Source organism: Myiozetetes cayanensis, unplaced genomic scaffold (genome assembly GCF_022539395.1).
Source record: "Myiozetetes cayanensis isolate MyiCay16 unplaced genomic scaffold, myiCay2020 scf19, whole genome shotgun sequence".
NCBI classification, from domain to species: domain Eukaryota; kingdom Metazoa; phylum Chordata; class Aves; order Passeriformes; family Tyrannidae; genus Myiozetetes; species Myiozetetes cayanensis.
This window is the reverse complement of record NW_026087400.1, coordinates 12,390,999-12,416,346: the sequence shown is the minus strand read 5'-3', so window position 1 is coordinate 12,416,346 and position 25,348 is coordinate 12,390,999. Positions and strand designations below refer to the sequence as shown.

At 47.1% G+C, this 25,348-nt stretch overlaps 1 protein-coding gene across 3 annotated transcripts in view; it reads right to left on the bottom strand.

Annotated features, from left to right (window-relative positions):
* The window catches only part of TOX2 (TOX high mobility group box family member 2), a 154,080-nt gene that overhangs the window by 72,573 nt on the left and 56,159 nt on the right, over positions 1 to 25,348 (bottom strand). For all 3 annotated transcript variants that reach the window (XM_050313847.1, XM_050313846.1, XM_050313848.1), the window contains exon 2: positions 19,260 to 19,325. In XM_050313847.1, the coding sequence (XP_050169804.1) occupies positions 19,260 to 19,310 (51 nt within the window). In that variant the 5' untranslated portion in view covers positions 19,311 to 19,325. The remainder of the gene's footprint in view (positions 1 to 19,259; positions 19,326 to 25,348) is intronic.

Below are 25,348 nucleotides of genomic sequence, written 5' to 3'. Positions count from 1 at the left end.
ACTTTAGCTTTAAGGCATTTCCCCTTGTCCTGTCAGTCCAGACCCTCCATCTCTCTTGGAGCCCCTTTAGGCACTGAAAGGGGCTCTAAGCTCTCCCTGGAGCTCTCTCTTCCACAGGCTGAACAACCCCAACTATTTTCTTCACAAATCCTGAACAAGTGCTGGCTGACCCAAAGACCAAGCCCACCCCTCCACATTCCCTGTTTTTCTCCATTTTTCCCACTGTGTGGGCATTGCTCTGATGCAGACTCTGCACCCCATGACCATTTGCAACTCAAAGCCAGCCCTCAGTTCAAACCCAGCACTCCTGGACAGCTTTGGCTTTGAATTAGCTGGATGTTTATACCTTTAAACTTCACATGAGCTGACTTTCTCCCATCTCCATGTTTCACATCCTGAGTGCCAAGAAGCCCTGTTGGGCTGTGTCTGAGGACATGGAGCAGGACCATCACTGCTGCTGCCTCTGCTCAGCCACAGCCACAACCAAATCCTTGGCCAGGCTGAATCTCAGGGATTTCCCATCACTCACACGATTAGTAATGACTGGTACCTAAAAGCTCACAGTGAGGTTTGGTATTGTCCAAGCTGCCACTGACCTGCATCACCACTTCATAAAAAAAAAAAAAGCTAAAAATAATGGGAGTCCTATGAACAATTTAAAGCAAAAGAAATCAGCTCTATTGTAGGCTTTCAAAAAAGCTCCCAACTCCCTCTACTTTCTTTTTTTTTTAATCAGTATCTTATCCAGAACTGGAATCCTGTCAAGAATAGTGGATAGCAGAGAACTATAACTTCTTATTATGTGTATAGTGATTTTATGAATTCAGTGGGGAATGAAATGCAATTTTGTCAGACTTGTCTGTGTTCATAATGACCAAGTCAAATTAATCATCGTGGATAATACTCCTGTGTCAGCCATTCAAGAGATTTTTTAATAGAATTTTTCTGATTCATGTCTTGCAGTACATCAGATCTGTAGTAATGCAGGCACTTCTAAAAATCAGTGCAATTATGGCTTCTTGTTGGCCTGTCATTTTCCTGGAATAAAAATGTCTCTGCAGAAGTCATATACTGTACATAAACCAAAATGGAAAACAAAAATATAGTTACAATTAGGCTTGATTTTTTCTAAAGATTTAATATCTTTTTGAGGCCATTATTTATAGGCAATATATAAAGCTACAGTGCACGATGCTGAAGATGGACTGGTTTATCACAACACATACCAATTTTATCCTGGTTGTCATTCCTGCTTTGATTGCCCTGTGAGTTAGTGGTTTTTGCAGGCATGGAAATGACTATCCCATAGAACAAACAGGGGGGTAGGTAATGGGTTTGCAGTCAAATTATTGTGTTTATTAAAAACGTATCCAGGAAAGCCCACTCAGATCCCAAAGGGCTCTTGTTCAGGAAAATCTCTGGTTCAGGAAAAGGTTACAGTTTCCATAAAGGCAGACAGACATGCACGGAGCAGCAGTGCAGGGGGCAATGGTATACAAAGGATTAGTAATGCTGCATTTATCCTTCTGAGGGAAGAGAGACAGACAGACCTCTAACTCCCCAGTGATACAGGCAAAAATGAGTTTTGGAAGTGGATACCCCCCGGGAATTAAGAGGAAGAAAAATGTGATCAGGTATCTCAGCCTTTCCTTCTTTCACGGCAAGGCAGCAACTGCCTCGTAGGATAGGGCAGGGCAGGACCCTCTCAGACCCCCAGCATGTCCCAGAGGGAGCTCCAGGTGAACCTGTTGGACCAACTATCCCTCCAGAACCACCTACTCATGTCACCAGGTACATCCTGGAGAGAAAAGCTCTCTAAACCACTTGCAGGAGGAATGGAAACCCATGACCACATACTGTCCTCCCAAGAACCAAAGACCCACTTAACCAACCAGACCAGCAGATTGTCAACATGCTGACCTAAACACTGGCCAAAGCTTGCCAGCATTTTGGGAGAGAGACAAAAATCCCAGAGAACAGAACAATTCACCCCATCCTTTCACCTGCCTCGTGTGGTTTCATGGCCCTTTCCCTTCCTTGCATCTCTATTAAGCTTTTGACATCAATGTTTAGGCAGCAGGCAGTTCACCAGGAACAAAACACGCCCAAAAGTAGACTTGCTGTTGTTACTTCTCTAAAATGCCATTTTCACCAGGCAGAGCGTGTCCAGCCAACACCTTCCTCTGCCCTGATCCACGCTGGGATATTCACATCATGGCACACATGGAGCTGCTACATCTGAACCCCCCAATCTCCAGCTCAGGAGGCTCAACTCTGTTATGACAACACCATGTCCCTCTAACAAAGACCTTCCACTCCCAAATAAGCAGACCACAGAATCCCAGAATGGTTTGAGTCAGAAGGGACTGTAAAGCTCATCTTGTTCCAACCCCCTGCCATGGTCAGGGACACCTTCCACTAGACCAGGTTGGTCCAAGCCTCGTCCAGCTGGGATAGCAAGGCTCAAAGTTTGCTGACAGTGTTTTAGAAGCTTTCATTATTGGTTTACACAAACATCAGCAACAACCAGAGCTCCTGAAATCCCTTTGTTGTATCCCCATATGCAGGGCCAGGGCTGTGAGGCACATCTGATGCACAGTTGCTCCTGGATTACCCGTAGTAATATCTAATTTCATCTGTTTTTAAGTTACCTACCCACACTGACAAGAGGACTGTTCCATTTCACTGTGTGTGTTTTTTGTGGCTGTGTTCTTCCCCAGTCTCTCAAAGTGAACGTGGCAGCGCTCCAGGGAAAGCCAGGAGATGTGCAAGCTCTGCTGCACGGTGGCAAAGTGCAGCCTCTGTCATCTGCCTCACAATCAGCCTCCTTAAAATTGTTTATAATGATTTTTGCCTGGTTTTAAAATGTATTAAAGGGACTGTACACCCAGTGAGACAGGAGCCAATGGGATCTAAAATTAGACTGACTAGGCCAGACACACATAAATTCTTTTCTTTCCTCATATCTTGCCTGGAAGTGAATACAAGGAATATCATATTCTACTCAAGAACATCACGCATTTCGGGGAATTATTTGAGTACAGGTTTTACATAATTGCCTTTTTTTGTCTCATGGCACACTGAACTTGCATAATAAGCTCAGTGCACTCACAGCAATCCATTGTTGGGCTGGATGGATTTGGTGGTGTGTGTTGAGCCCAGGGTATGTTACACAATGATGTATAATGCACTGTAAGCAGGTCAGCAGATAAGACGGCCTGAAAACAGTAATGGAGCTCAGGCAAGGAAGAATTAGTGAAAAGCACTCTAAGAAATTAATTCAACCCGCCCTCAGTCAAGCCAGAAGGACCCAGAGCAGGAAGGAAACTACACTCTGTACCACCATGCTTGTCCCCTTTCAGATTTTGTCTTGGATCATTTCCCTTATGCTCCAAACTGAAGGTGTGGGGTTAAGGGATTAAAAAAAAAAACCCTTTGAGCCACCCTGTGCATGGATGCTTTGTTTTGCACCGAGTTTTTCACAGTTTCATCTCAGAGGACATGTCCTACTCATGGTACTTGGCCACCACAGCCATGCCCTGTGCCATGGGTGTTTTGGCAAACATGCCTTTACTGGGAGGTCTAAAGCAAGGTGCTCCAGCAAAGCCACAGTGGCAACATAATCCATCTGTATTCCAGAGTTTTTTCTCCCACACATCCCTGTTTGGTGTTTTTGTTGTTGATTTTTGTTTGTTTGTTTTGTGAGGTTTGTTTTGTTGGTTTTTTGTTTATTTGTGGTTTTTGGTTTTGGGGTGGGGTTTTTCTATGTTTGTGGGTTTTTTTGTTTTGTTTTTGCTTTTTTTTTAAGGTTTTGCTCTTCTCAGCAAACACAAATTTTGAACTGAAGCTCTCTGCAGTCCTTGCACACCTGCAGCCACGAGGACTGGCGTGCACAAGGCATGAGACACACTCCTTCACATGCTTGCTAAGGGGGCAAAATCTTCATTTTTTTTCCTAAATGGCCCTATACTACCCCTGGTCTGCTCCCTTCACTGCCCAGATGCACCATCTTCCCACACAGAACCAAAGTGCTTAACCCCAGGTTGTCCTTACATTGCTCCAAGGAAACCCCACAGCACTCAGAGTGTTGGTCCTGTTTGTGGTCCCAACCCAAAGCTACAAAAGCAGAGCAAAGAGCAGGAACAGCTTGGTACCCTCCCCTGCAAAGCAAGGGGATGAGCCAGGGAAAATCATCACCACCTGGGTCAGACCTGCTACATTTGCTGAATTTCTCATTATTTCAGGTTGCCATGAAAGCCCAAAGCGTCGCTCACAACAAAAGTACTCAGCTTTGAGCCCTCATGCTGCCCAGGTCGGACCTGGGACCCCAAAAGCAAATTGAGAAGAAACCTCCATGTGCTAAAACCTAAAAAAGTAATAAACCCCAGCAGAAGCAGAGCCCCTCCCTCCCCCTTGCCCAGGTTTGACGTGTCTGATTAGCACGAGGAAGGCAGAGAGGAGGGGATGGCTTGCATAATGTGGTGCAATCCAGCACCTCCCCCAGGGTGCCCAGCTGCTGCAGAAGCAATTTCACAGCTCATCATCCATTATGAGATTAAAATAATTTTTTTTTCCTCCCGTGAAGTATTAATAAATTGTGCAGGCAGACCAGAGTTAGTGCCATTTACACAAATGGTAGTGAATCACCCACCTAGTTATTTCTTAATGGATTGAGTATCTGTGTTCCTCCTTATCCTGTAATTTAAAAACCTAAATACACAAACCTGTTTATTTGTCTCATCAGGCCTTGAGCCAGCACTTACTGAGCCTGGGGATAGAGGGACAAAGGCAGAGCTGCTGCCTCCCCTGGACCTGCCCCAGCACTTTACAAGGGAACAATACCAAAACATCCACGTCCATCAACAGGAAAGGGGAAATGCACCAAAAAAAACCCCCTAGCCTACATTGAAATCTCTCCCAGAATTCACTTACTCTCCCTTCTGGGGGCAAAACTCACTGAGGCATTGCTGATGTAATGCAGCTTCCTTGGTACATGAGTGAAGATGTAAAGCTGTAGTCAGAGCACCACTAATGGCTCTTTGAACATCCCTGCTTTATTATGGTATCAGACGAAGCAGGCATGTTTAATGTTTAAACTTCCAAAAACAAATGCCTTCAGCAAATATATTTTTATGTATTTATTCAGTGCTTCTTAAGCGCCTGTCGCCTCAGCAGCTGAGGTGCTGTTTACCTCTTTTTTATATTTATTTTATTAAAATTAAGAACATATCAATGCTTTGTAAAATGCCACCTTCTTCCCTCCCCTCCCTCCTCTTTATCCCCAAGAGCAGCTTGAAATTCTTTACCCATCCATTCACTGCAAAACATTTTAGACTGCCAGGAAGTTGCCGAAATGGGAAAAGGAAATTAACTGAAATCACCAGCGCAATAAATCAGTTTTCCACGTTATCCCAAAGACCCTCAGCCCCAGAATCTGGCTCTGGCACAGGGGAGAAGTGCCAAAGCCAGATATCTGTGAGTCAGCTCTGCCAAACCAAACCCTGAGATGAGACGGAAGAGCATCTACCCAGTTCTGGCCAAGGGAGGCAAGGCTCCCTCATGGGATTGGGATGTCTTACTCCTTACAGCCCTAAATATGTAGAGCTCATCAATGTGCCAGTCAGAGGATCTTAGAATTATGGGATCACTAAGGTTGGAAAAGACCTCCAAGACCACCAAGTCCAACCTTTGACCGAATACCACCATGCCCAGTAAATGTGGTCCCCCCAGTCCATGAGGTGCTCAAGGGAAGAGAAGCTGTGGCTGCCCCATCCCTGGAAGTGTTCTGGGCCAGCTTTGATGGGACTTGGAGCAACCTGGTCTAGTGGAAGGTGTCCCTGCCCATGGCAGGGCGTGGAACAAGATGGTCTTTAAGGTTCCTTCCAACCCAAACCATTCCATGATTCTGTGATAACCACCCAGGATCTCTCTCTACCTCCTCTGCATTTGCTGAGTTCCTGAGCGCCACAATTACGACTCTTCCTCCACAACCACAACTCCAAGAATTTTACTCTTTTCCTCACTTATCCCAAGCAGGAGCTGTCGTGTCACAGGAGCACAAAGGTGCTGGGCTGTTAGGGAAAGCAGGAAGCACTAAGAGACTTGTGACAAAATTGTGAGAACTGGAACATGGTGCAGAGCCAAGCATCCAAAGCCCCAGAGTAGGTGTGAAAATCTCAGCCTTAAGCCTCCAATATAGGAATTTTGGGAAACAAACAGATTTTATCTTTAACAATTTTAACAAGTTTTTTTTTTCTTTATTAAAGCCAGGCTTATGTATGGTATCTCAAGAAGGCAGGAACACACACATTGATGTGGGGGGATTATCTATGTCCCAGATCACAGATACTCATCGAATTCCTTCTAAAGCATTAAGCAATCTGGACAAAATGAGCAGTGAGAGTAGGAACTGTCCTTTCAGGAGCAAGGCAGAAAAGAAAACCATTACATTAACAATCAAAATAGCAATGCTTTCCTAAAGTCATGACAAATTTCCATCTAGAAAAACAGCCAGGACATCAGTCTGCTGGTCAGAGCCTGTAGCAGAAACCAAGGCTGGTGGTGAGAAAGGACCACTGTAGGCACTGACAGCTCTACAGGTCATGGACAGCATCTGTGGACACAGGGAATAGCTTTGCAGAGGAGATGAAGGTGCAAGAGGGCTCATATCAACAACAACCTTCATCACATGACCACAAGACCAAATCTAACATGCAAGGCATGAAGGAAGCAGAGAAACCCAACCCTAGCTAGCTGGAAGCCAAACCAACTGAAACATTTTATTCATTAAGCAGCTGGAGAGGATTTTCTATTATTTTTACTAGTTTACAATACACCAGGTAGAACCTGAAAGATTCCAAGGGAAAAGGGTAGAAGTGGAAGAGCCAAAATAAGAGGAGGAGATGCTGATGGAGAGGCAGGGGAGGCTCTGAGCACAACAGGGCTGCAGGCAACAGAGCCAAAATTCACATTTTTCCAGTGTACTCAAGGGCTGCATCTGCCAGCTTTCAAATCCCACTCCACATGAAGCCTAGATAATTCCATAAACCTGTGACAATCCAGAGCCAAGTGCTTCTATTGCTAATACTGGTACCAAACTGGGCACCTCCAGAGTCCCACTTGGTGTTGCCAAAACATATCAGCCCAGTGTGGCCCCAAATAGGGGACACAAAATGGGACAGAGCCTTTCAAGGAAGATCACTAGAGAGGCTTGGCCTCAAACTAAGCTGTATCAGCTTTTACCATCCCTTTTACCATCCCTTCCCTATTCTCGATATCAAATAACAGGAATCTCTTTCCAGACTGGAACAGAGTGAGGCAGAAGTCAGAAACCAAGGATTGCAGGGGCGAAAGGAAAATCACACAAGTAGAAGAAAATAGCTGTCTCTATCAGGGATGTTGCAGCATCCCTTGATGCAGAAATCTGGAAACCAGGGCAAGCAGAACTACGCTGCGTGTTCCAATTGCAGTGCTTCAAAAATTAAACATCATCACATGAGCTGCTCAGAGAGCTCCAGAGTTTTCTCTGCTTTACAGAGCAGCTTTTCTTTTTTGGATCGCCAGCATCTCTGTGTGAGCATGAGAAATTAATTCCTGAACTTGCATTTCAAGTGCCCAATAACTTGCTCTTGATATCTGTGTGGGTTCCCAGGCTTGCAGAACCCCGATCTGCATGAAGAAGAACATGACCTTGTGCCCCATCTACTTGCAGAAGTGATGGGCATCCCTCTCTAGCCTGGAAACAAGCACCTTTTGGGTATTTGCTGCCAAAATGCACTAGGAATTCCTGAAGCCTGGGGAAAAAAAAGGCTCCTCAGGAGAAAAGCAGGCCCCGTGGGGAGCCTGAGCTCTCAGTGCCACGTAGGTGTGTGGTTTTGTTTAGAAGTCATCTGGAATTCTTAAAATAAAATTGCTAAATTGTCTTCCAGAGACTGATGGCTTTTCTTTTTTTTCCCCTCCCTTAATAAACTTCCAGGGGTATCTTTATTGTTATGTCTAATTTTAGCGAAAACTAACATTTCCTGAGATTCAATTTCTCTCATAATTGTTGGAAGGAAACTAAATTGTCTGCTGTAAACATTCACTGTATTGTGTGAAAAGTATCTTTATTACAGCCCACTGGGAATACTAATAAAATTCCCAATCCTAGCCCTTCCTCACTTTTTTTTTTTTCTTTAGGCTCACTCTTCTCTCCTATATACCCATTAGTGTCAGTTCAAACATTCTGCAGGCAAGATATGAGAACTTAAAATATATTATTTAACAATCAAGGGTAGAATAAAGACTTGTGAGCAGTAAGATCCTTTCTGCCTTCTCTTTCCATGCTTTCTATTACAGAAAATGAGGATGGCTATTCCATTTGTCTGTGTGCGTGCTTGGAGTTGATGAAAAAAAATCTCATTAGTTTAGTCTGACATATACTCAATACTGTATATGTACATATTTTTTTTTTTTCATTTTATTCTACAGCTGCAAAATGATACTAAAATTTCATCAGATTGGAATGAAAACTATGGTCTTGGAACATTTCCCTTTAAGGGTCTTATATTTATTCAGAATTCATGAATCATTTTCCAGTAATACAACTATAATTATTCTTAAAGTGTTATGTTTGAAGGTTTAATATGAAATACTTGCAAAAAGCTCTTTTTCACTTTGATAGTTTGTAATCTTCATGGTAATCAGATCAGTTGGCTCCTTCACACAGCAGCCAGGAAAATGCAATTTAATATGAATCTCATACTCTTCACTCATGTTTTAATTAAAGTAATAAAAGCCAAGTCATATTTTGCCCTTTGCAGTGTACACAGATGTATAGACCCGAGCTATAGAGCATCACATCCGGCACTTTCGATGGCTGCTGATGGATTTGCTGGATTTGAGATAAATCTAATTCAGGCTTGCTCAGAGGCTGCTGATCGTGGAAGCAGAGTGTCACTGATGGGTGAGACCCAGCAGGGTCCTCGGCAGAACTGCGATACAGGAGATGGAGCATGGACCAAAGGAGGAACTCTGGGTCATGCCAGCAGGAGCTGAGGCTGCTGTGATGACCGTCCTTCAGCTGGATCCAGTGCCAGACCACACAGCCTTGTGAAAGACTAGAGAATCCCTAACTGCCTCTGATTTTCAGTTCCCATCGTAGCTCTGACCAGCCTGGCCTGGTGTGTCACCTGAGAGGGAAAGATCTAAACCTTCCCTGAGGGGACAGAAGCACAAAGGACTGGTAGGATGCTGTTCCCAACCAGTTGGGGTCCCCTGCTCTGCCCAGCCTCAGGAGCGAGGAGGGTCGGAGTGAATGCCTGACTGAGTGCAGGACTCCATCATCCTCCAGGACCTGCAGAGCCCTGAGATCACAGAGTCACAGAATCATTCAGGTTGGAAAAGGCCTCCAAGATAATCGAGTCCACCCTGTGCCCGATCCCCACCTTGTCCCCCAGCCCAGAGCACTGAGTGCCATGTCCAGTCATTCCTTGGACACCTCCAGGGATGGGAACTCCACCACCTCCCTGGGCAGCCCCTTCCAATGCCTGACAACCCTTTCCATGAAGAAATTCCTCCTGATGTCCAACCTGAGCTTCTCCTTGCACAGCTTGAGGCCATTTCCTCTGCTCCTGTCCCTTGTTCCCTCGGGAGCAGCACCCAACTTCCCCCTGGCTCCACCCTCCCGTCAGGGAGTTGAAAAGAGCAAGAAAGTCCCCCCTGAGCCTCCTTTCCTCCAGGCTGAGCCCCCCAGCTCCCTCAGCTGCTCCTGGTGCTCCAGCCCCTTCCCCAGCTCTGTTCCCTTCTCTGGACACACTCCAGCCCCTCAATGTCTTGGTGGGGTCATGAGATGCCCAGAACTGGACACAGGACTTGAGGTGCCTCACCAGTGCCAGGCACAGAGAGAAAATCACTGCTCTAGTCCTGCTGGCCATGCTGTGGGTCATTCAGAAGCCCAGAATGGTCAGGCCCTCGTGGGGCTGGAATGGAGCCCAACCCTCCACGTGCCCAGGGCAGTTCCAGAGCTGACACGGAGGGAAGGGCTCATTCTCTTGTCAGCCAAGGCAACAGAGGGGCTTTCCTTTCTGCACAGGCCTTCATACAGAGCTGAAGTGGAAAATAATGCTTTCCTGCTGGAAGTAAGTGGCTCCTCAGTTAATCACTGTGTTGTGACAGCAGACCCAAACACTGGCTCGGGCTGGGTCTCCGATGAGAAGGGAAGAAGTAATCAATCAGTTGGGAAAGGAAATCCCAAGAGCAACAGGCTGGGTATTTTTTTCCATGTTCCTGTGGCCCATAGTGCTACATTTCCACAAATAAACACAGTTCTTCCCAGAGGTTCATTACAGGAGCCAAACCCAAACCCCCCAGCCGGACACAGTAAAAATCCTTGCTCATCACAGCTGGCATTGAACTCTCAGAGCTCAGCATCCAATCCAGCATGCCCAGACCTGGCTCCCAGTCACACTGTGTCACAGCAGGTAATTCAGGACACATGCAGTGAGGAATTAGCACAACACGAGGATCTGGAGGCAGAAACAGCTTGTGGATAAAAGCTCTGGGATTGCCTTTGGCTGAAGTGACAGTCACCACTCAAGGACAGCCCAGCACCCCACCAGCAACAGCAGCAGCTGACCAAAGGGGCACTGTCAGGGGTTTATAGCACATATAGGCACCATACTAACCTAACACCACATTAACCTGACCTGCTCCCTCCAGAGCTGCCCCAGGTTCCCCCACAGGCAGGTCTCCACCTTGCCCTGGGCTGTGCTGACCACCAAGGGCAGCAGCTCTTGTGTACACCACGTGCAGGCCCTTTACAGCAGCGCTGAGCACGGTGGGAAGTCTTTGATAAAGTGACACTTTCTTGGCTGAGGGACACTGCACACTGCCTTCCTCTAATCATTTGCTGATGTTTTATGAGCTGTTGGCTTTACAAGCTCAGCAGCATTGCTGGACAGCCAGTCCACGTGTCCTCACGCTGCAGGAGTCGCCCTCCCTACCAGCAGATCTCCTTCAGAGTTGTTCAGTCTGACTGGAGCTCAGCTGTGCCCCAGGGTGCTCTGAAGAAGTCCCAGTTACTCCATCTTCTTCATACAGGAATTTCTGGAATCCAGGGTCCACTTTTCCTTCAGCCCCACTGGTGGCGTGGCCATCATGGCATTCTGGTACCAAAAAGCACCCATATCCAACCCTCCATCATAACTCATCTTGGTACCAGTATTTTCTGTATGTGTATCGCCACGTCCCGAGCCCCCAGGGCTCCAGCTGTACTGCCTCCAGCCCTGGACCACTCTTCTGCATTGATTGGATTTTTATTATCAATTTGTAAAGGTTCCACTGCTTACAGACTTCACCCCAAAAGAAATCAGAGCTCCGGCTGAAGAGCCTCAGGCACCTTTTGATCCCACACCTCACAGATCAAGGCCTACAACCAGGTGTGCTGCTTTTTACCACCGGCTCAGAGACAATCTCTGAGATGACTCAGATCCCAGAAAACCTCGGAGAGTCTCAGGAAAGGGAAGGAAAGGTTACTGCTCAGACTGACCCAAGGGCAGAGCTGGCTGTGGTCACCTGGAAAGACCTTGGAGAGTGGTGGGTGCTGAGCCCAGCCCTCAGGCTGTCAGTCACAGAGCGTGTGGTGTGGGAGCTCCAAGTCACCCGAGGATCAACTTCTCCTCCTACCTTTGCCTCTAAACCCAAATCTCTTCAGGAACCTCATTTCCTTGATGAAATGCCTACGTATGAAATTCAACCACCACGGCAGCTTCAGTGCTTTCTGTCCCTGCAAGACACTCTGGGGTACCTGACAGGTATCCTCAGCTGTTTAAGATGCTATTTTTTTTTTTTTCCCAGAGTAAATGCAACAGAAGCAGAGACCATCCATTTTGGTCTAGGAACTGCTCAGTTACATTAACTTTTCACTCTGTGATGCTTGTGGCTGTTTTTCAAACACCCTATTGCTAATAACTTAGGAGTCCCCTGAGACCAAGGGCTGATGTTCATTTTGCTTGTAACACCAAGGGATTTTTTTATTATTATTTTATTTAAGCACTACAGCCAGCCTTTCACCAGCAGCAGAAACTTCTCTTGCTATGATTAAGCTACAGGAATCACTTCCTGACTGTACCTTTCAAAAATTTCACTGTCACACAGGAGTTCATGCAAAATTCACAAGCCTGGATCATCAGCTGTGGTTGTGCTCAACTCCCAAACCCCGCCTGGAAGGGTTTCCATTAGCTGCTGATTATAATAAATGACATGTAACAGTCTATTGTTCATTCTAAAATAGTACATGAGATTCTTCCTGAATAGTCTGCTGAGAAAGGCATTTAGTATCTATCAATGTCTTCCCTCTATTTTTTATTCTCTAGCACAACACATGAAATTATACAGTATTACTCAAAGAACAGCAGGGAAAGAGCAAAATCTGTATCTTAGCATGGGGGCCTGCAGTCCCAGCACTGCCAAACTCTGTGTAATCCTCTTTCAACCCTGAATCTATATAAACCTCTCACTTCTCTTCAGTAGGGGTCTTTATACATATATATATGTATGTATGTTCTTGCAGTATTTGCAATGTATCATTGCAAAGGGACTGGGGAGTCACCAGTTATTTACTTTAAGGTGTGCTCTGCCCCTGTTGTGGTCAATTCTAGACTTCAAAAACACAGACTATTTGCAGATTGGAAGAGACCAAGACGTTGCACAGACACAAGAGAGTAAAGTCCAAGGAGCAGAAGACTGCTGGAGATTCAGGAGCAGCAGAGCTCTCCATGCCCCCCTTAAAAAGGTGGACAAGTTCCCCCTTTTTTAAACCCTTGACTTAGATAAGTGGTTTCCTCTGACACTGACCAGCCTCTGACAATCATCTGTTCCTGTGATCAACACAACAAAGCCAGCTCAACAGCCAAAATGAATAGAATGTGGAGACCCCAAAACATGTGTCCCCAGTTATTTACTCAGAGAGTGGGGAAACACTGGCGCAGGTTGCCCAGAGAGGTGGTGGATGTTCCATCCCTGGGAACATCCATGGTCAGCTTGGACAGGGCTCTGAGCAACCTTCTCTAGTTGAGGATGTCCCTGCTCATTACAGAGGGGCTGGACTACGTGAACTTTAAGGGTCCCTTCCATCCCAAACCATTCTGTGATTCTGTGAAAGTTGAAACAACTTTCTTCATGTGCAAAGACTGTTGGACTCACTAGAAACACCAAAGTTCATGAGGGGACTTGAGTGGAAACTGCACAAAGAATAACCTCTTCTTGGGTTCTGATTTTCTGTGCAGACCTTGAGACTCAAGAGAAGGATCAATGTAAGGAACTGCTCAGCCACATGTATGGTCTCCTGCTTTCTTCCAGCCTTTCTCCTGGAGCAATCCCAGGCTCAAAGCAGTGGCTGTGCTGGCCATAAGCAACCTGCTGCACTTTGTGGGATGAACAAAGTGCTGGAAACTCCCCCAAATTCACACAGCTGGTAGGTCAGGGACCAACTGACATGTTAAGCCCAAGCAATTGCATGTTGTTGCTACACTGCCAGCGACAGAGCATCACCACCAAGGCCACTGATGGAGGGAAACCCGAAGTTCCATTTCACAGCTCCCCACCAGAGAGGAAGGAGCAAGAATGAGGGGAGGATGACCCCCATCTTCATTTACACTGTCCAGAGCTCCATGGCTATGTCAGGACCACTGTCATCCCCAGCAGGGATGGACACCCCTGCTCTCATGAGGATCTGCCCCAGACCCAGATTTATTTTATCAACTGTTGACATCTTGCTGCGACTCAGTCGAGATTGGTGGGAGGACAGCACGTCTGCCAGCATTCTGACAAGGTTTGAAGGCATATTTTATAGCAGAGGCTGCCAAGATGAGCTCTGTCTAGTCTGGAGTGTTAGCAGAACATGAGGAAGGCATCCATAGCTTCCCTCACATCATTAATTTCTAATTACACTATCACTTGCTTTCTACATTATTGCTTATTTACCAAACACAGCTTTATTGTACCGTCCAGTTCCTTATAACCAGCAAGCCCATTGTTATGCTAAAACCAATGTTCTAAATGTTATTTATTATTTGATAAACCTTGTGTAACCCTGAATGAGGACATTAAATGGCAAGAACACTACTTCAAAATCCCATTTTAAATAAGTCACCAAGACAGCTGTGCCTTTATAAAACACATTAGAGTGGCACTCAGAGCACATATGGCTCAGGGATATATACAAATTACGCAATTTCTGTCATTCGATCAAATAAGAGGAACGTTTTGACCCCAGAAATGAGTCAAATGTAAGTTGTAATTCCAGCCCCACCGGAGGCCCCGGTGGTAATGTATCCTGACGGCTGATCAAAGAGCCCTGACCATTTGACCCACCAGATCAGCGACTTACTGTATCTATTATGGCTAATACAGACCCCAGCTCGGAGATATATGGAGGTAAAGAGATAAAGGGCAATAGATACAGTAGATAAATGTTGATTTATACACATCCAAGCACACAGATACATCCACAGATGGATTTTGTGTGTGTGGAAAGGGGCAGGCATGTCTAACCCCACACTGACATTTATACAGGGGCACATCAAGACAGATGGCTGTGTACGTGTGTGCACATTACAAATATCATCTCTCTCAGCTCCATCTCCCTCGGGGTGTCAGCACAACCCCTGCACTCACTGGGGCTCCCTGATTCACACACAGCCAGAGAAAACCCACCTTCTATTTCACACATGTGCTGCCCCACACAAACACGGTTACACCCTTGGATTTACATTCTAAGTGTGAGCAGCCCCATTCACAAGTTACCCAGTCTTGCCCTAAGGCCCACAGCCCAAATTAAAGACCTTCTTGCTGCTCCACACTCCAGGTGAGACACCTGACATCATCAGCATCAGGTGCCTCACCAGGGTTGGGTGAAATCCTGCTTTTTCAGTCACAGAATCCCAGAGCGGTTCGGGTTGGAAGGGTCTGATAAGGACTGTTGAAAGCCCAGAGCTGTTTATGCCGATGCATCTCCCTGGCCTGAATAAACCATAGTGATGTCTAACAGCCTTCCCATGAGGAATCACACAAATTAACTTGTTGGTACAGAAACAGGCAGATTGCTCAGCTGGAATAAGCTGCCCACTGAAAGCTCCTGGGATTAGTCAGAGCACAGGATCCAAACTGTCCACTGATAAATACTCAGCTCTTTCCTCCTTCAAAGCTGCCCTGCCAGCAGCCAGGGATATTCATGGAGAGAGGAGAAACATGACAAACACCACCCTAAAGCTTTCCAAAATATCCCCCCATGGACTGGGTAGAGTCACATCCCTGCTCCCAGCAAGCCAAGGGATAACAGTCCCCAAAGCTGTGCCAGGGTCTGGCGGTTCCCACACCCTCATCACATCACCCCCAGCTCCCCAGCAAGGCATCTCCTGCATTTATTCCCCCAGAATGTGAAAGGATGATACCTTCTTGCAGGGTACTCCCAGCTGGAGTTAATCCATTTTTATAAAGCACCCATGGACTCTTCCTGCAAGTGCAAAAGTCTTGATGCCAAACAAAACCAACCTCATTCCTGTCCAACAACATGTGGAATTTCCCAGTCTTTCCCTTTCCTAGTGTTACTGTCCTTACCACAAAAGGCCTTAATAAATGTCTTTTCTTACTGACTTTGCATGTGTTTTTATTTCTTTCACCAGCACCATCACATTTTTACTCATCTTTCAGAGCACATCATATGGTTGGGAATCTGTCCATTCCTTGGGATTTTTCTGCATTACTTAGTTCCTTGCCTTTGTTTGGGGAGAGGAGTGGGAAAGAAAGAAAGAAAATTGACAGGGGTGAGGAATGATGCTCTGCCAACTCCATGAGACACAAGAGATACCTCACTCATCTCGGGGGTCAAATGTCTGCGATGGTTTGATCAGATGTCAGGTTGCATTTATACTCTGGCCTCTGCTGGGGTTGAATTACATTTCACATTTGACTCACTTCTGGGGTCAAATGTCCCTCCTATTTGCTAGAACAAGAGGAATTATTTTCCCCAAGCAGGTTGTTCTGGTGTGAGCCTGGATCAGTCAGCACTCTCATTATGTTTTTTGGTTCCTTTATTTCTGCATTTCATCCTCAGCTGAGACCAACCCCTTTGGGATGACAAGAACTGCAGCCATAACACAAAAGCCATCCTAACGAGGAAGATGAGGGGAAGGAGCAGGTCACCTGCTTTCACATGTTTTGGATGGTGCTTTGTTTGGGTTTTATGAGGGGTTTGGGGTGTTTTGTTTTTTCTTCTTCCCCCCAAGTTAGCAGCTGTGCAGGGCAGGGGGTAATGAAGGAAAGGCAAGTGAACCCTGATCACAGCTTTACTACATTCTTGCCATGAGAAACTGGAGAAACCTGGAAAGCTTTGTTTTGGAAGGGACCTTAAAACTCATCCCATTCCACCCCCTGCCCAGGGACACCTTCCACCAGCCCAGGTTGCTCCAAGCCCTGTCCAGCCTGGCCTTGGACACATCCAGGGATCCAGGGGCAGCCACAGCTTCTCTGGGCAACCTGTGCCAGGGCCTGCCCACCCTCACAGGGAAGGATTCCTACCCAATATCCCATCCAACCCTCTCCTCTGTCAGTGGGAAGCCGTTCCCCCTTTGTCCTGCCACTCCAGGCCCTCGTCCCAAGCCCCTCTCCAGTTCTTCTGGAGCCCCTTTAGGCACTGGAAGGGGTTCTAAGTTCTCTTCTAAGGTTCTAAGGACTCCCTGGAGTCTTCTCTCCTCCAGGCTTAACAGAACCTCCTCAAGATCAAAAACTAGACAGCGGGCTAAGATAAGGCTGCTGCCAGGGGGCTGCAGGATCTTGATTGGGGAAAAGAACCCAACCCACCAGGCCCATCCTATTCCAGTGTGACAGTTCCAGTACTGGGTCTGTAGGATTTGCCTTTGTCCCCACAGATCCCAACCTTCTGAGCAACATCCCATGTGTGCTGTGCAGGGCTGGTGGTTTAGCAGCCTCTGAAGAGGGATTGTGAAACCCCACTCCTGCTGTTTAATGTACTCCTTCAGGTTACAACAGGTTTAGCAAACAATAAAAATCCACCTGGAGCCCCCATTTAAACAGCAGAGTTGTGTTATTATACTGAAGGCATGGCTGGGGCTATAAAGTGCTCCCTGGTAAACAGGCCCTGATGTGCAGGTGAATAAAGGAAGAGGATGAGCTAGTGAGGGTGAGGAGGAAGGCTGCTCCCCATCCTCCTGGGCCAAAGCTCATGCTGGGTGTGAACCACCATTAACACACCTCAGGGTGTGAACTGGGATCCTCACCTTCCCTCCCACTACCCTCCTGTAACCCCAGACAAGGTTAGGGGGGGGCACTGCAGTATCCCACAGGGGCACCCATCCCAACAGAGCCCCAGGTGCCACCCTCTGCCCTTGTACCCCTTGGTCCCACTCCCAGTTCCCCTCTGACTGTCCCAAGAAAACCAGCACAGGGAGGACCACTGGAGATGCAAGACAAGACAAACTTCCCCATCTATTTTCCAAGTCACTCCCTACGGTGCTTTTGCTGATGGAGAAAGCAGCAATACATCCTCCAGGCACACAACTATCCCTGTAACAGGGGGTACCTGCCCCTCCTCTGCCAAGATACTTCTTCCCTTTTCATCCTTAATTGCTACGCCAAAGTAAATAGAGAATAAATAAGAATTAACTCCTATTTCCCAGGTTACAGGGATCTAAGCTGGTTTGGTCGATCCTTCTCCAGGATCAAACCCACTACATAAATCCTCCACCACATGACAACCTTTGTTTTTCTTTGGAAGCCAACTCTCCTCCTCAACTGTGCTGCAGCAAACTATTCCAAACGCTGCAGCATCACTTCTGACTCCCCTCCTCTGCCCACCCATGGGGGAAGTGGGATGTGACAGGGGCCGAGAAGGAAACACAAGTGGTTCATGCTGGCCATGGCTCTGCCCAAGACCAGTTTGATCCTGCAGGAACATCATGACCAGGGACTGTAGCTGGTCACTGATGACCCTTCCTGATGAGGCTGTCAAATAGTTGTCCCTTGGGGGTTTTTAAAAGCAGAGTGTCTAAGTAAGTGCCCCATGAGCATCCACCACCTGCTCGTAGGCTCTGCTCAGCCTGGGGAGGGGGACAGGGCTGACCCCTGGTGGGGACAGCTTGGGCTCACCCTGTTCCTTTCTGTATTTACTCAACCTCTGGCAATTCCTGGCTCTAATGATCAACCACACGCCGCTGTTGATTGACTACATATTTGTTTCTGCTGAATCACTCAACAGCCCAAAGTTTGCTGTTCCTTCCCCACCCTGGAAATGCCTCTCACGCACGAACAGCCTCTCCCCAGTCTGCAGCAGCACGGGCTTCGAGTGCCTGCTTCCAAAGCCAGAGCAGGAACAACTCTCCCAAGAAATGAGCCAACACACTGCCACGCTCTAAGGAGGTGAACTACAGGTTTTCATCCTGTTTCCAGTGTAATATCCATAGTTTAATCCCCACTGTTATTGGAGTTCGATTCACCATGGATGACTCGCCTGGTAACCCACAGCACATCACCACAGAGGGGATGCACACAGGACCAGCTCTTATCTCCTGGTCAGGGGGACAGGTAGGCACGTGCTGAAGTCCTTCCCTCCCAGCAGGACCTAAGCATGGGCTTAACTTTATAGAATCACAGAATGGTTCAGGTTGGAAGGAACCTTAAAGATCACCTTGTTCCAACCCACATATGTGTTTAGGGCTTCAGTGAGTGGACATGCCTGTTCCATGTGCACCCAAGCCCAGAGAAGGCTCAGGCACCTGCAAGACACCTTCTATTCTGGTCCTCCACATGTGGATTTACAGCTCCAAAACAGGAAACCTTTGATTCCTTTTTCTCCCCTAACTGTTAATCTATTTAGCTACAGGAAATACTCCAAATGAGGGAAGGAGACACCTGAGCTAAACACAATACTTGGAAACTTCACTGCGTCCAGAAACACCAAATGCATCTTCATTCGGAGTGAAGGATGGTGAGGCAAAGCTTTTCAGCCTCTCTGGTGGCAGAGCTGTGGCTAAGCCAGGCTCTGGTGACTCACAGCAGCCCTGGCACACAAGTGCATCCCACTCCATGTACCGAGAGCATCCAACACTGCTCCTTGGCAGCAGCCAGGCCGACCTTTCCCATGGACTGACTCCTGATGCTCCAGGGCAGAACATTCACAGAGAGCTCCTAGAATTTGTGCTGGGGCACAGCCTAACTCCCCTAAAAACCTCACCATTCTCCCACCCCAGCAAACCAACACTTACCTGATTGGCAGATAGAAACTCCTGGGCGTTGTCATTCATCCCCATGTACATGTTCTCTCCATCAAACTAGAGAGGCAAAAGAAAGTTAGAGTCAGTGAAATGCCATCTGCACACCACAGTCATGTGCATCCCAAATGCCTTCCTGCCTCTTCACATCAAGAGCTACAATTCCCAGAGGAAAATCCTGAGCTGCTCCTTTAAAACTCTGGAGCATGTATGAGCACACTCACATCCTGGTTATTGCAACGGGACATGGTAACACAGCACAGTTATGGCATTTTTTTCAGTGAAATAAGGAATGAACCACTCAAGTTCAAACAAATAAGCCAAACGTGTGCAAACCCACAGATGTGCCCTGCAGCAAGGATCACCCAAAAAAAACCTCCTTGCTAAAATTCCTACTAGACCATTAATCAGCTGTAAAAAGCCAACTTCCATTAATGGAAATTTCCAAGACAGGCAGGTCCCATTCAACGCTCTCCCACAACCTCTGTGTACCCCTCAGCATCCAAGCAAAGCTACCACAGCAACGTGGCACCACTCTGGAGCGTACAGGGGGGGTCTGTATGCAAAGCCTGATTTCCCACCTTGATTTTGCTGCTGTTTGCACACTCTGGCTGCCAGAACACATTCTCCCCACCTCCTGTTCCCTTGCCTGCTCTGCCAGGACTGTGGCTCCACAGGGCTGGGCAGGAGGCCGAGCAGCCCTAGCTCCAGAAAACACCCAGCTCCCAGCTGCTAATCCATTTACCAGGCTACAAAACCCCCGTGGAGAACGACAACTCGTCTCATTAATTAGCTACAACGGGAGCTTTTCACTTGCCCCGATTCCAAAGGAAGGAAAAAAGCCCTCCAGGATTGTCTCTGGCTCTGAGTATGGCTGGGGCCAGTCCTCAAGGCTAAGTTCACAAATTAATTATGTCAATAAAGCGGGCTGTGCCATAAAACACTCCCGAGACGAGGATGGAGGTACCAGCTGTGAGTGACACCTTGTACTTAACAAGGGGAAGAACCAACCCTCTTGCCCTTACGAGCAGGATGATGAATTGAAGGTTGTTCACCCTTGCATGTCCTCTCAGTCTCTGATTTGAAGCTGATACCAGTTATGCCTTAACAGAAATTGGCTGTATTAAGAGCAATAAAAGAGAAATCTAAATAAAACCAGGTGAAGATTTTCAGCCTAGACAATTAATTACACTTCCATTTCTCGGAGTGCTACAGGATTAGCTATTAAAGTCGGCAGAGTTAGTAAAGCCAAGTGGGGGTAACATTGCTCTGCTTGCCCTCAGACACCCTCTAATTGCCAAACTATCCTTTGGGATAGCAGAGCAAACCAATTAAAAGCTGCAAAATTGGAGCAGGTATTGTGACACTCATTAACTAATGCCAGGAGCAGCTGCAGCAGGGTGGAAAGGGATCCCTGTGCAAATGCTGGATTCTGTTAAATCTGTCAGGAGCTGTGGGATGCAGCGACTATCAGCAGCACTGTGGGCTCACAGCTCTCCCAGAAGGCAGCCAGGTGCCACCCACTTTAAACTGAATGTCCCTCCACCTGTTAAATGATCATTGGCCCAGCCAGCTCCTGCCAGTGCAGTTCCAGCTGGCTCAACCTGCTCTACAGCCCACAACCAGCTCTGTACCCTCTGACAACCCCACCAACCCCAGCACACATGGCTGAATTGGAAGAAGAGGTGGCACAGGTCAATGGAGAGATAACCACAGAATTACTGAAGTTGGGAAAGCCCTCTAAGACCATCAAGTCCAACTATTAACCCACCACTGCCAAGGCCACCTCTAAACCGTGCCCCCAAGTGCCACATCTACACAGCTTTTAAATCCCTCCAGGGATGGGGACTCCACCACTGCCCTGAGCAGCCTGGCTACCTTTCCAGTGGAGAAACTTTGCCTGATGTCCAATCCAAACCTCCCCTGGCACAACTTGGATCAGTTTTCTCTCTTCCTGTCACTTGTTTCTTGGGAGAAGAGACCAACTCCCACCCGGCTGCAACCTTTTTCTCCAGAAAACAGAAGTCACCTGGAGAGTTACATCTGGCAAGCAAAAAATATCCTTTACAGGGGAGGTCCAGGGCAGGACAAGCACCCTCTTTCTCCGTATCCTTCTGTTTGTCAGAAGGTATTTCTTTTTATGGCTTTCTACTATTCCCCTACCTCCACTCCACGCTTCCTTCTGCCCTTGATGCCTTCATAACAATTGTAATGAATCCTGCGTTCAGAATTACTGTTCCTCTGATTGCCAGGCTGAGCAGCGAGCCTGAAAATCAAGACTCGAAATGCAATGGAAACTTTGGAACTTCCCCACTGCTGATTGGATTTTTTCCCCCTCTCCTCCAGGCTATGGGGGTGAAAACAAATTTATTAGAAATTCTCCCATCAGGATATTTTTTCAATTAGATGTTTGCCTGTTATACACCAGCCAGGTAGAGCAGATAAGTAATGTGCTCTCCCTCTTCTCATTATTGTTTTGCTACAGAATGCACTTCAAAACAATCAACCCCATCATTCCAGGTAGATTTACGGTAGAAACAGACATTTTAATATTTCCCTTTGGTTATAAACACTTCCTCTCTTTCTGCTTTGGTTTCACACTTGGTGCAGACATTCATCACCCTCTGTACCCCCAAAACTGATCCAACCTGCACTGAACAGTGTGCACATGTGAGGTGGCAGGTATCACTTTCAAGTCCTAATTTGAAAGGAAAATACTCTTGTGCAGTTGTCTTAATCATCCTTTTGCTCTGATGTAATTACCTAATTTTATTATTCTTTGGTTAATAGAGGCAGCCTATTAAACAAATCAGTGGCTGTGGCTGATTCTCACCCTCTCCTGCATGAAATGAGCATGAACCTGAGGAGGGAAGGAAAAGGGAAGGGAAAGGGGGAAAGAGGAAAAGGGGAGGGGAAGGGAAAGAGAAAAGGGAAGGGGAAGAGGAAAGGCAGAAAGGAAGGGGAAATGGGGAATGGGGAAGGGGAAAGAGGAAAAGGAAGAGGAAGGGAAGGGGAAAGCGAAGGAAGAAAGGGGAAGGGCAATGGGGAAAGGGCAAAGGGAAGGGGAAGAAGAGAAGGGGAAGGGCAAGAGGGGAAGGGACAGGGAAAGGGAAAGGGACCCTCAGAGCAAAGTGCCCAAATTCCCATGAACTCTGGCAATGAAGTCAAACGAACTCCATCAGACGCCTTTCTCTGCAGGTGACAAACTCCAAGCCACAGAACAGGTAAGACCCCATCTCGTGCCACAGGAGGTGACTTTTCCTGGCACCAATGGACAAGCACATGGATGCTGCCAACCCCATTCAGAGGGAGAGTCCTAAGGACATCAGGGTTAATGGATACCAAGCTGTGCCTCCACAACTGCACCTCTCCATGGGACATGCTACTGTGTATCTGGGTCCAAGCAAAAGATACAAGGGCAAAAACACCCCCTGAAATGTAGTTTTTTACAGAGAATTTACTTAAAAATAGAATTCTTTTACTACATCTCTTCCAGAGGAGCCAGACTCGCTCTGGTTTGTTATTTTTGCCCTACAACATTATTTTCAAACCTGTAAACGTGCCCAGAGGTCACATGGGTCCCATGTTAGCAAGATGAAAATGAGTAAGAAAAATAAATGCAGGCAGCAAGTTGGGACAGACCCCAAAGCAGCTGTGGGATCTCTGGCTCTGAGCAAACATGGAGAACAAATGTTTGCTAACTGGGAAGGACCCAGTGGAAAGAAACACAACCTCCTGCCAAGATCCCAAGAAGGTGTTACTTTTTCATGGATGGCACTGCCAGCTTGTACAATTTATTATGAATCTCATCACATCCTCCTATTTCCTGAGAGCCACGAGCTGAGAAGAAAACCTCAACTCTGTAAGAAATATGTTGGCAGGACTCATGCCAGAATGGCTTCTATACCTGTAAGATCTCAGAAACCTTCCAAACTTTTTTATACAATATAATTTTAATTTATGTGTGGTGGGTTTGGGGTTTTGTGGGTGTTTTTTTGAGAGGTCTTATCTAAATTTTGACATTCACTGTTGGCAATAGAGCAGAGCACCTTAACTGCAAGTCCACTGAGAAGCTGGAGCTGGAAAGAGTGGCCTGTTAATACAAATCCAGCAGTAACCAAAAGTCATCATCTTCAAGGAGATACTAAATGACCAGTTAAGAACAAACTGGATGCTTCCAATGATTCCTACTGCTCAGAGCTATAAGCACTTGCCTCCCAGTTTTATCTCCTCGTGCCAGGACACAGAAGGTTTCATGAAAAGAGAAAAATCATCTTGGGTGCCTTCCTTGGAGGAGTCTGGGGCTCCTACCTGGGAATCTCAGCTCCTAAGAGGTGATGGGAAAACACTTCAGGAGATGCCTGGGAGGAGTCTCAGGTGGATTCTGGAGCAGAAATTTGCCTCCAAAAGAGAAAAAAAACATCTTGGACCAGGACACGGGAGATGGGCAGCAGGTTGCTTCTCATGACAACCTCATTTTCAAACTGGGTGCACTGGGAATGCCACCTTTCACCAGAGACACTTGGAACGTAGCAGTGAGCTACACCTCAACCACCACTACCAACAAGGCACAGAGGGACCCATAATAATGCCATGCAAGAAATGCCTTCAGGTTTTTAGTGTTAAGAGAGTTAGGATACAAGAAAACTTGCATAACATAGCCAATGCCATATTTAATACTCTTCATTTAATAATAATAATACTAAAATAATAAAATAATTGCAGCCCATGGGTTGCTAGGCTTCATTCAGCTGCCTCTGATGGCACCCTGCCCAGCATTGGGAAACATAACTCTTCTTTAGAAAGTGTTACAGAAGTAGTTTTGTCCACAATTCATTTTTATCAGCATTATTTGAGTGGCAGGACCACATTCCGCCCTAAAGTGCAGTTTGGCCATGGTACTTGCAGCCCTGCATCCTGTTCCTGCACACCAGGCTGAGCCCTACGGGTGTGCTGGGCACCCAGCTCCAAACCCAGGGGTCCTGGCTCTGGCCAGGATCCTCTTTCCCAGTGCAATCTCTGCCCAATCCCTGGGATGTGAACTGCTCCCTCCAGCCCTGCCCCTGGCAGCACTGCCGGCTGAGCGATCCCCTCCAGGAGTAATTTAGCATCACGCCTCCTCAGGGAATACATGGCTGGGGTTGGCTTAATCTCTTTAACTGCAGTTTCCCCATTAAGGTCTTTACACAACCTCTGGCCCGAAGTGATCTACTTAGCATTATTTATTTGTCTGCTGAAATGCTTGGATGGCCCCTCAGTTGATCCTGTCAAAAAGGGTCAGGAGTTCAGCGCTGAGATTTACGGCTCCCCCCAGGACCTCCCTGCGAGGGAAGCTCGGCATCTCCACCCCGGCTGTACCCTGGGATTTGCTTCAGGACAAATGCCATTAGCAGGGAGCACGACCCCACAGCAGGTGTCAGTGGCAGAGCACAGGCCTTGGCATCCACGAGAGCCACTGGGGCTGAGTTTTCTGCGAACAGTCAATATTCTCATGTATTATTCCAGGGTAAATTCAGATGGCTATAGCTGAAGCCTTAAGGTTTAAAACCTTAGAGTAAAAAGCGGTTTGTTTGGTTGATTTATGTGAAGAACAACTTACAAGTAGAGGAAAAGCCCAATAGCACTTGTTTCTCAAATTCACCAGGAGTAGGAAACCTGGTGGTGCCAAGGGCTGCCCAAGGCATGGTAGAGGCTGTCAAGAAACTAAAACCAGGTGGGAAGGACAGGATTGGACACCGGTGGAGTGAGTATTCAGCAGCTGCCAAACTGGACCATCTCCCTTGCAAAGATGCATCTGAGCAGCTCTCACACTAGGATGGTCAGTAGGAAAACATGTAAAACAAACCAAGAAAATATTAAGGAATCTCTGTGGCCAAGTGACTCTCACCCACCTGCTCTAAAGCAATGAGAGGGAACTTCGGGCATCTCATGACAAGGAAGACACTGAGGGGCTGGAGCGTGTCCAGGGAAGGGAACAGAGCTGGGGAAGGGGCTGGAGCACCAGGAGTGGCTGAGGGGGCTGGGGGGGCTCAGCCTGGAGAAAAAGAGTGTCAAGGGGACCTTCTCACTCTCTACAACTCCCA